This window comes from Triticum dicoccoides, chromosome 5A, assembly GCF_002162155.2.
Source record: "Triticum dicoccoides isolate Atlit2015 ecotype Zavitan chromosome 5A, WEW_v2.0, whole genome shotgun sequence".
In the NCBI taxonomy this organism is placed as follows: Eukaryota; Viridiplantae; Streptophyta; class Magnoliopsida; order Poales; family Poaceae; genus Triticum; species Triticum dicoccoides.
This window is the reverse complement of record NC_041388.1, coordinates 671,639,929-671,650,856: the sequence shown is the minus strand read 5'-3', so window position 1 is coordinate 671,650,856 and position 10,928 is coordinate 671,639,929. Positions and strand designations below refer to the sequence as shown.

Genomic DNA, 10,928 nt, shown 5'->3' with positions numbered 1-10,928 from the left:
GTCATCTTCGTCATCGTTGTCGGCAGCGGAGGCCCACAACACAGCTCGCGGTGCACTGGTCATCTCGTCGCCCATGCCAGCAACGATGCTTTTTTGCATTGACGGGCAGCGTTGGCCATTTCCTCTTCACATCCCTCGTCGTCTCCATTGGCCGAGGCCATAGGGGCCGGCAACAGGGCTCGAGCTCGCGGTGCAGTGGTTAGCTCGCCGCTCGCGCCCCATGGCAACAACGGTGTTCTTTGCATTGGCGGGCAACGACAGAGCCAGTTCCTCTTCACAGCGTCCGTCCTCTCCATTCGCCGTGGCAGCAGGGGCCGGCAACAACACACTTGAGACGGCACTGACAAGAGGGACAGGGGCGGCATGAGTCCAGACAGAAGAAGATGTCGGCGCAGGATCAAGACGGGGCGTGCACGTGGCCTTCACACCCCCATCCCTCCTGAATCTGCAAGCTGGAGGCAGCGGCCGCGGACAAGGGAGAACGCCAGCAGCCCAAGTGCACGACCCAGCTCCTGATATGGCTATTCTTCACAAAGTTACAACTTCACAAATCGCATGCATGTTTGAAACCATGCAATTTTCTTTGGGTTTAGCCCAGACACCAAAGTACAGAGAAGCGGGCGAGAATCTTTTCATCTTCCATATGTTCTGGCCTAGGGCCCGGATTGGAAAAAAGTTGCGCACAGTGGACCTTGGATTTTTTGAGGTTTTGACGTGATCATTGAGGATTATGATGGCCGAACGAATCCGGAGTCAATCACTCTCTGTCTCTGTGTCTCTGTTTCATACAAGGGCATGGTCTCTGGTTTATAGATGCTCTAACAGAAATCAGTATCAGGCACTGTCAGAAACTAATGGATCAAGCAGCTCACCATGTCGATAGGATACACGCGTGCTGCTTCAAAGTTCAAACTTGAACTGCTCCGGGACGAACGGTCGATGGACAAGGTTGCCCGTGCTGGCCTTTCTTTTACAACATCTGTTGCTGGAGAACCCGTACGTGGAGACGTGGCGAGACTATTCTCCCTGCCCGGATTTGATGCTCGACGGTCAGATTTGATGCTCTGACTGTTCCGTCATATCCGTACGCCTGTATGGTTTGAAAGCCGCAGATTCCAAACTATTTTCTTCATTTTTTCTAGCTATAAGACAGTGACTTGTACGAAAAGTTGGACCGAATACTACCAGCCCCACAGGATTCCTAGGCGGCCGGGCTCTGCATTTCCACACAGAAAACGCAACAGAGAGAGGAAAAACAAACTATTTCTATTTTTTTTTAGCATAGAGAGGAAAAAACAAACATTGCTCTATGCACCGCGTTTTGACCAGGCCCATGCATGCGGAGATTAAATACGACTGTTGCTCCGTCGCAGACAATAATGAAGAAGAAATAAATGTCGTACTAGCACGCAACAATAAAGGGAATCCATGTCCCATATTTTCCACAGGGTCCGGAACAGCGCTTTCACATCACACTCCATCCTCCCTCAGATTGCACACCTTTGCGGATGAGGCTGTTTGGGCTGCTGCCTCTCGCCGGCGCCGCCCTGCTCCTGCTCGGCATGGCCGGCGGCGTGCAGCCGACCGTCACGCGGGAGGCGTTCGACTCCATGCTGAGCGCCCGCAACGTGAGCGGGTGCGAGGGAGGCGCCTTCTACACCTACGACGCGTTCCTGGCGGCGGCGAACGCGAGCGTGTTCCCCGGCTTTGGCACCACCGGCGATGACAAGACCCGCCGGCGGGAGCTCGCCGCCTTCTTCGGGCAGACCTCCTTCGTAACCACTGGTTACTGCTACGTGAAGGCGGTGAACCGGGCCAGCGCGCCCTACTACGCCCGAGGCCCCATACAACTGACTACGTACGTGAGACATGTTCATCAATCATCACTCTGTTTTCTTTTGCTTGGCACTGGATTTTTACCCTGTTTTTGCATACAAGATGAACTATAATTCCGTGCGGTTTCATATCATAGTGCTAAAGCACAGTTCACAATCGCAGCGAGGACAACTACCGGCTGGCAGGGAGGGCGCTGGGGCTGGACCTGCTGCGCAACCCGGACCTGGTGTCCACGGACCCCGTCGTCGCCTTCAAGACGGCCATCTGGTTCTGGATGGCGGCGGCGGCGCCGAGTCCGTCGTGCCACGCCGTGATGACCGGCGGCTGGACGCCCTCCGCCCAAGACCGCGACGCCGGGCTGCTCCCCGGGTACGGCATGACCACCTACATCCTCAACGGCGGGACGGAGTGCAACAGAACCTCCCAGGCGGCCCAGGACAGGGTCAACAACTACTACAAGAAGTACTGCGACATCCTCCGAGTGGGCTATGGTAACAACACCTTCTGTCAGAACGACGAGCTAGCTCAACCACCATCGTCGTCTCTGCACCCTCCTCCTCCTCCTCCAGGAACCCCAGGAGGTCAGTAGCCGTCTCTTTTACTAGTTCTTTACATATTGCATCGAGATGCTAGTCCAATGTCATTCTCCGGTTATTATTTTTCACAGAACCTTCGCCTCCGCCTGCATCAAGGAGTGTTCTGATCGGCGTCTCTAGTTCAGTCTCCCTCTTGATCATTATCGGCTCCTTGATCTGCTTCCTTTTATGGCGGCGACGGACACGGCGGCGAAAGCAAGCTGAAATCCGTGAGGAGGCAATGGAGCATGGATCGGAAGAGGGCAACTTCTTCGACGTTGACCAGGCCATGGAAGACGACTTCGAGAAAGGGGCCGGGCCCAAGCGGTTTCGCTACAGAGACTTGGTCGTCGCCACCGGCAACTTCTGTGATGATAACAAGCTCGGACAAGGAGGCTTCGGTTCAGTGTACAGAGGGTTTCTAAATGGACTGAACCTTCAAGTTGCCATCAAGAGGGTCTCCAAGGGCTCAAAGCAGGGGAGGAAGGAGTACGCCTCTGAGGTGAGGGTCATAAGCCGGCTCCGGCACAAGAACCTCGTGCAGCTCATCGGCTGGTGCCACGAAGGCGGCAATCTGCTCCTCGTCTACGAGTTGATGCCCAATGGCAGCCTCGACCGGCATCTCTACGGCGCCAATAACGTCGTGCTCCCATGGTCCGTAAGGTACGCTTTTCATGTGAGAAGAAGCATGAGCATGAATTTTTTTTATCACACCCATTGGTTCGCCCTTAAGCTCATAATCAACGTGACATTTCTTCTATCCTCAGGCACGAGATTCTGCTCGGATTAGGCTCGGCGCTTCTCTACCTACACGAGGACTGGGACCAATGCGTCCTGCACCGGGACATCAAGCCAAGCAACATCATGCTAGACGCGTCGTTCAAGGCCAAGCTCGGCGACTTCGGGCTCGCCAAGCTCGTCCAGCACGGCCGAAGATCACTGACAACAGATTTCGCAGGCACGATGGGGTACATGGACCCGGAGTGCATGACCACCGGCAAGACCAATCCCGAGTCAGACGTCTATAGCTTCGGCGTCGTCCTCCTCGAGACTGCTTGCGGCAGGCGGCCTGTGGTGGTAACTCAGCGGGAGGAGGACGCCGTCCACCTAGCTCAGTGGGTCTGGGATCTGTATGGCAAGGGGAGGATCCTGGACGCCGCCGACGAGCGATTGGGTGGAGAGTTTGATGCGCAGGAGATGAAGCGGGTGATGATCGTTGGGCTCTGGTGCTCTCAGCTCGACTTCAAAATGAGACCGCCGATCAGGCAGGCCGTCAACGTGTTGCGGTCAGAGGCGCCGCTCCCGAGTCTCCCTGCGCTGATGCCGGTCGCATATTACATGCCGCCGGTTGCCACGCGAAGCTTTACGTCTTCGTCTGTAACGAGCGGCAGCAGCAGTGGCACTTGTACGTCATCGATGGCAGCATCAGCGCGGCCACCACTCAGTCAAGATTGATTGTAGGTACTCCCTCCGTCCACTTTTGTAAGTCGTTTCAGACAGCTCAAAATGGGCTGTTTTGCACATTGTCTGAAATGTCTTCAAGGTCTTATAAAAGTGAACAGAAAGAGTAGTAGAATTTTTCTATGACAGGCTTGTGTTGTTTCGATGGAGCTTTGGAGAGGATTGTCTAGCATATCTACCTATTCAACCGAGCTAGATTCGGTGGCTTTGTTAGATTGGTGGCCTGAGCAAAAAGGAGCGGCGATGACAAATGCAGAAAAAGGTGTTAGAATAAATCCGAGGCGCTCCGTCGATCTACCGAGGATCAAGCAATCACACAAGCACGACACCGAGATTTGTTAACGAGGTTCACCGATATGGCTACATCCCCGGGGCCTGACTATGGGCGCTCCTCCCCATGACACCGCTACAATACCGCACCCGGTCGCCCTGGACACCGGCACATGCCGCCGGCTTCCCCTGCGTTTCGGTGCTATTATATTGGCATAGGTTACATCGTGTGTCTACCCCCGCTATATATGAGAGGCCTAGGATACAAGTGTCCTACTTGGACACGACTCCGTATCCTGTCTACACACCGTACGACTCCAAGTCCAACTATAACCTAACTTGTACAATAATATTCGACACAATTCTAACAAAAGCGAAGATGAAGATGGCTTGCTCGATAAACCTGGCTTTACCTTCTCAGATACAGTCGGGAGAGAGCTTAAATTTGTGCTGACTGTCGCTACTCGTTTGGGTTTCATTGCAATACAATGGAGCCGGGGCTTGGATCGGATGCCCTTTTCCTCTAAAATAAAGTCGTTGTAGCGGAATCGCTTGGACCAGTCCCCTTCTCGAAGTCGTCTTCCATGGCCCGATCGTCGTCGACCAAGTTGCCCTCGTCCAGCCCTTGCTGACGGATTTTCTCCCGCTTTCGCTGCTGCCGCCGTACAAGGAACCAAATCAAGGCGATGAGAAGGATCAAGAACAACACAGAACCGACCGAAATGCTGATCAGAAGCCCAGTCTTGGGAGGAGCCGGAGATTCTAATAAGCCCGCAAAGATAACTGACCTCCCAGAGTTTGCGCACATCACTTCATGCTCATGTCTTTATAGCAGAGGTGTACTACCATTCTCTTTGCATAGTTTGCAGATGGGCTGGGTGGACCCTCAAGACCCGTGAACTCGTCGACACGCGGCCCAGAGTGCACTGATTGGTACGGGGCCCTGATGCTCCCTCTCCGGCCGGCACTTATTTGTTTCACTGTGCTAATGGAGCCCTTTCACTCTTTTTATCCATTTTGATGACAAGTATTTTCGGACGGAGGGAGTACTGGTCTATGCAGCAGTGCATTTTTCTCCTATGGTGTCCCTTCACGAGTTCACTGTGAAGCAAAGGCCGATTAAGTTCAGTGCGAAAAAGTGAGAACCAATCAAGCCCACTGTCAAGAAAGATTGTACAGTACAGACACTCCAATCTTACAATTTACTTATGAAAATCGAGTGGAAACACTCATTTCTGGATAATGAAAAAAAAACATGGTTTTCATGGAAGCTACGGCATTAGCTTAAGCATTATGCCTGATTATAGCTTTTAAAAATGTCATATATATATATATATATATATATATATATATATATATATATATATAGACCCAAAAAATAATGCATCGCAGAAATGCCAAACCAAATAGTTACAACCACACGACTCTACGGCGGCACTTCTTCCCTGCAGTTTCTCCCTAACTCAACCTCGAATATCTCACAGTTTTTTTCTTTTTCAAAGGACGGAATAGCACGCCTCAATCGACGTAAACATTTGAGCCGCAAAAGAGACCGAACCGACACATCTTTACAAAGACCACGCTCTCGACATCATCTCGAGTTCTTTTGCTTCTTCTCTTCTAGCTGCGAAGCCTCACTCAACATGTCCTTGGCGTCGCTCTGCATATCTAGCTTCGAAAGCGCGACGGCTTGCATATAGAATGCAGTTGGCCATTCGGGGTACACGCATTGCGCTTGCATCGCGTCCCGGAGGGCAGCGTCGGGCTGGTCACACATGAGGTGACACAAGCTCCTTCGGGCATACACCGTCGGCGATACCATTGTGCCCACATCAACAAACTGCAACCTCAAATGAAGTAAAGGGTCAGCTTGATTCTAACATATAATTTGTACAATTTATTTTTAAAGGCTCCTGATATAATTATCCATGTGCCCACCTGTGTATAGCATTCTATGGCTGTCTTGAAATCTTTGTCACGAAAAGCTAGATCCCCACGTTTCCTGGCGTCCAACATGTCCCTCATCTGCTGCGTCCATTCCTGGAATGATAGCTGTAATAGAAGGCGGATAAAGTGATCAGTTCCTCCGGTGACAACCCGCACTGCAGAAATGTTCTGATCCTTACCTCATTACTGCCTTCGTCGTCTCTGTAATGTGTCGATACAAGGATCTGCTGGATAGCTGTCAGGTCCATCCTAGAACAGGCCTCAGCCATGGGAGAAAGAGGGTGTTGTGGTGGTTGTGGGGCAGGAGGTGGAGGTACTTCTTCCTCATGCTTTGGTATGCCAAGCATCTCGTAGGACGGTACCTGTTTTGGTTTGAAAATGAAAATGTCAGCCATGAGAAAGGGACAAAATAGGTTATTGTGATATAATTACAGTTCAGGGGAAAGTACAAATTTTGTTTGAACCATCAAGGATGAACAGAAAAGTACGTAGAATTACACATTTGAGATATAGAAGGATGAAAACACAATGGTTACCTCTAATTTTGTTTGCAAGGGCTCAAGTATGTTAACCAGCTTTTTTGTATTGGGGCGGTCCCTAGCTTCATACTGCAAACACTGGGAGGCAAGATCTACCAAAGCGGTTGCCTCTTCTGTTGAGTAGTTTCCTTCCAAATGTGAATCCATCAACATTTGGATATTGTTGCCTCGCATCATGTCAAGAGCCTGAGTGGAGCAAACATAACCATAAATTAGAAAGCATGATTTCCATTGGTATGAAGTACTGCTACCAAATAATTAAGCTACCAAGTTACACCCGGAAGCAGAATATGTATTCTCCGACAGCAAATTTCAGCGCTTGCATTTGCTGTGACAGTTTCTATGACACTACTATTACAATCACAGAATACCAGCTACGTGTTTGTTTTCTGAAGGACACAAGGTTCCCGATCTCATTACCAAAATCTTCAGATGGTTACACATAATCTAAAGGCCGAACAACAAGCAAGAACGTCAGGCTTAAAACCAACCCAATACATCTGCATTATTCATCCTTCAGTGCAACAGGTAATTGTACTAAGGGAAAAATACATGGTATGGTCGACTACCGGTGTGCCAAGGTATTTTCAAAAATGGTTCTGTAGGATAAAGTGTAGCAAGGAAGCACAATTAATAGCAAGAAAACATACATGGGAAGGAGGTATGCGTTTTCCACTTAGAAGGTCCAGTAGTACGGTGCCAAAGCTGAATATGACACTTTCTGGAGTGACTCTTCCTGAGAAAGCAAGCAGTCACAATGAAAGATGTTAGTTTGGTGCCAAAGCTGAATGTGACAGTTTCCAGTGTGACTCTTCCAGAGAAAACAAAAGAATACCATGCACAGAATAACAGAATAAAATAATCTATCCTTCCTTTAGAAAGATACCATATTATATTAGCTATGTGAAACTGTATTATCTGAACTTAGGTTTAGTCGCCTCCACACGTTTGTAAGTAGTCTTAATAGGAACTTTATATTTGTTCACTGACAACTCATACCAGCTGCTTATGAAAGAATGTAGTAATTCAACAAGATAAACCATTGGTCTGGAGGGACAGAAAGTATTTCTAATTCTATTCTAATTTGTCCCAGTTCAAGTCTCAAAAATGGTGGTATCATTCCATTCGTGTTGAAGCCAGATTCTGTTTCTACAGGTTAACACCTTTATTATTTCTACCAAATTTCCTGACTAAGGAATTAAATCAAGAAACAGCTGTCACAAAGCAAGTAAAGAAAACATTAAAGTGTATTCAATACATGATAGCCTAGAAAATACTCAGGTATACGAGGGTAAGAATGTACCAGTTCTCAAATATTCTGGAGGTGTGTATGCAAGGTTTGTGCTATAACTTTTCCCATCTCTGCTGTTTTTCATCAAACCAAAGCATGAAAGGCGAGGATCACCATTCTGCAGATAACCATATCAGTAATTTTGCTCACAGAGGATAACAGGTAGAGAATTGTGCATACGACTGTTGAATGAAATCAACATCATCCAGAAGTGCAAGTGCTTTAGCCTTTCATGTGACCCTAATCAAAGTAACAGTTCTTTTTTCGATAATCAGGGGTCACCCCCAGGTTCCATTTTCGTTAAGGAAAGAAACCAACAACTACCACACCAGTTCAAACCCAGTGTTGCAAGAACCTTACGAATACAGATTCAGACATCAAATAACAATTTCTCCAACTGAAGTATGAATCAACGAAACATTATACAACTTGACTAAGAAAGAGAGATCATTCTTAGGGTTGAATTACCATTTTCGTGAACATTTATAATGTAAGAGTTGAATTTCCATGTTTGGTGTGTGCTTTGCTTTCTTTCAGACACAGGTAAAATAGAAACAGACCCCTCTATCTCCACCTGGCAAACATCCAAACAAGTACCAGAAAGAGCATATCGGTATTGGTCGTACAAGCTAAATGGAATCACTAAATGCACTTTCCAGTTCCCAGAGATGCACAACAAGCACTTCCAAGAGAGGCATTTTTAGAGATAAAAACATTATTCCATCCTTGGCCATATGAGACAACAATTGGCTTTTATCCATATAATGGTTGGATAAAACGAGTAATACAGAGTATTTGGTTGCTTACCTCATCAAAAAGGACCCTATATGCATTTAGGTCATGATATAAAGGTCTACCCTCGTTGCTGCAGTAGTCCAGCGCCTCAGCTATGTGGTACGCGACTCTTAGACGCATAGCCCATTCAATAGTCTGGTTTTCCCCTGCAGAAGAGCGAAAGCAACATCATGAAAGTGAACTGAAACGCAGTTTTGTAAATTTTGCGTACATGATGAAAGCAATGAAGATCACGAAAAGAGGCAATCAGATGCATTTTTGTAGGGGTCCTAGATAGTGCAGTGCTGATGGCAATTATTGTCAGTCAAGTCAAAACTCCATCCGCCTCTGGTCAAGATGTCCATCAGCTAAAGCACACCATAGAAAACACAGCATATGGCTAATACTAGTACTCATGGTCTATGTAGTATCAGCAGACTAATTTCAATATCACGAAATGCAGCTTTGTAAATTTTGCGTATATGCTGAATGCAATGAAGATCATGAAAAGAAGCAATCAGATGCATTTTTTGTAGGGGTTCTAGATAGTGCAGTACTGATGGAAATTATTGCCAATCAAATCAAAACTACATCCATCCGCTATGGACGTCTGGTCAAGATGTTCATCAGCTAAAACGCATCACAGGAAACACAACATATGGCTAATGCTCCTACTTCATGGTCTAGCTAGTGTCAGCAGCCTAATTTCAGTGTCACTGAAGAACCTCCATAAGAAGAACCTCCATAAGCACATAAATAGATAGGTACTACTACCTGCATTGGTCATAACTACAGTGAATTTACTGTGACAAGGCAGTTCCACATTAAACTGCGCTGGATCCAATACAATATGCATAAGCAGACAAGTAGTAATAAATTATGACACGCGTTTGGGGAACTTGTGCCTTAATTGGCCCCAATCGATCTGTTGGACATGCCAGCAACAAAAGAAAAGGAATGGCATATAGAGTAACAAAGAGCTGTCCAAATGATTCGTTCGGTACACCAAATGCAGTTGCTCGGAGCAGACTAATGAGGAACTACAACTGCCAGGAATTTCGCAGCATGTATTTATGGAAATGGACAAAACAAAATCTGCAGACCACCAGAAAATCAGAAACCGAGTTCTTGAAGTAAATGCTCCAAGCAATGGCTGGCTGAAGAAGGATCGATCGGCGGTGTTGGTACGGGGGGGCAAGCAAACTTACAGTGGAAGACGTGCTTGGCGAGGGTGTCGTTGGGCATGAACTCGGCGACGAGCAGGCGCTCGTCCCCGTCGCAGCAGTATCCGATGAGGTTGGCGAGCCGGCGGTGGCGCAGCCTGCCCACCCCCCTGGCCTCCTCCTGCACGCCAAAACCAAACCAAACCAAACCAAACCCGGAGCAAAGCCGTTGTTTTTAGCTCGCGAATTCCAGTCCCGCGGCAGACGGAGGCAGACAGAGGAATGGAAACAGAGGGAGGGCCTCCGGCGGCGGGGTTGTTGGAACGTACCGCGAACTGCTTGGGGTCGGGCCAGGCCATCTTGCCGAACTTCTTGACGGCGATCGCGCGGCGGGGGCCCTGCCCCTGCCCCTGCTGCAGGCGGCCCCTGTAGACGAAGTTGGGCGCCTTGTCGCCGCTCTCGGACACGATGTTCTCCGGCGCGAACCCGCCCGTGGCCGCGCGCAGCTCCGCCAGCGAGAACTCGGCGAACCCCGCCTCGGAGGACGAGGCCGCCGCCGCCGCCGGCGGCGGAGGCGGCGCGGCCCGGTGCGCGCTCGCCGAGAAGGACGGCCGCCTGGCCATCGGCGCCGCCCCCGCGCCCGTCCCCGGCGGCTTCTCCGGGTGGGGGTGCGTCACCGCCCGCAGCGACGAGCGGCAGCAGCCCATGAACCGTCAGCAGCAGCACCCCGCGAGTCGCCGGGAGGAGCAGGGGAGGGGGAGGAGTCGCGGCGTGGTTTGATGGCTCTGCTCCGGCTTTGCTGCTGCGCTGGCTTTATCGCTGTGCGTGTGCGCTCGTGCGGATGGATTTTCGTCCGGTTTCGCGAGACCTCGTTCACATCACTCATTGGCGGCTCTCTCTTTAGTCTTTACAGTGCCAGACGGCTGGCCGTGCCAGGCTTTGGACGATCATTATTGGTTTCTCATTTCTTTTGGAAGGATTCGCAACTTCTTTCCTTTTCTTTTTCTTTCCTCTTCCTTTTCCCGCAAATTCTTTTCCTTTTATGCATTAGTCAATGTGTACGTGCAATGCA

General features: G+C 49.3%; 2 protein-coding genes across 3 annotated transcripts; one reads left to right on the top strand and one right to left on the bottom strand.

The window, feature by feature from the left end:
* Positions 1-1,463: 1,463 nt before the first annotated feature.
* LOC119304004 (L-type lectin-domain containing receptor kinase IX.1-like) lies at positions 1,464-3,998 on the top strand. Of its 2 annotated transcripts, none has more exons than XM_037581172.1 (4): positions 1,464-1,858; positions 1,999-2,417; positions 2,504-3,065; positions 3,179-3,998. In XM_037581172.1, exons 1-4 carry the CDS (start codon positions 1,509-1,511, stop codon positions 3,864-3,866), a joined length of 2,019 nt encoding a protein of 672 aa, XP_037437069.1. In that variant the 5' UTR covers positions 1,464-1,508; the 3' UTR covers positions 3,867-3,998. The 2 variants fall into 2 exon arrangements, with proteins under 2 accessions (XP_037437069.1, XP_037437068.1); XM_037581171.1 differs by having other exon boundaries at positions 2,504-3,074.
* A 1,539-nt stretch (positions 3,999-5,537) lies between these two features.
* Positions 5,538-10,648, bottom strand: LOC119304005 (serine/threonine-protein kinase BSK1-2-like). The gene is made up of 9 exons (XM_037581173.1): positions 10,186-10,648; positions 9,902-10,037; positions 8,727-8,860; positions 7,932-8,037; positions 7,279-7,364; positions 6,626-6,814; positions 6,269-6,451; positions 6,081-6,194; positions 5,538-5,982 (listed from the first exon to the last, which is right to left on the bottom strand). The coding sequence occupies exons 1-9, from the start codon at positions 10,561-10,563 to the stop codon at positions 5,734-5,736; spliced, it is 1,575 nt and encodes a 524-aa protein (XP_037437070.1). The 5' UTR covers positions 10,564-10,648; the 3' UTR covers positions 5,538-5,733.
* Positions 10,649-10,928: the final 280 nt, after the last annotated feature.

Bases quoted from the DNA above. Each gene is read 5' to 3' on its own strand.
- LOC119304004 (XM_037581171.1), top strand. From the start codon at position 1,509: ATGAGGCTGTTTGGGCTGCTGCCTCTCGCCGGCGCCGCCCTGCTCCTG. The intron at 1,859-1,998 runs GTACGTGAGACA...TCACAATCGCAG, and splicing joins GGCCCCATACAACTGACTAC to CGAGGACAACTACCGGCTGG. The intron at 3,075-3,178 runs GTACGCTTTTCA...TTCTATCCTCAG, and splicing joins GTGCTCCCATGGTCCGTAAG to GCACGAGATTCTGCTCGGAT.
- LOC119304005 (XM_037581173.1), bottom strand. From the start codon at position 10,563: ATGGGCTGCTGCCGCTCGTCGCTGCGGGCGGTGACGCACCCCCACCCG. The intron at 8,861-9,901 runs GTAAGTTTGCTT...GCTCTTCTGCAG, and splicing joins CGCCAAGCACGTCTTCCACT to GGGAAAACCAGACTATTGAA. The intron at 6,195-6,268 runs GTAAGGATCAGA...CTTCTATTACAG, and splicing joins ACGACGAAGGCAGTAATGAG to CTATCATTCCAGGAATGGAC.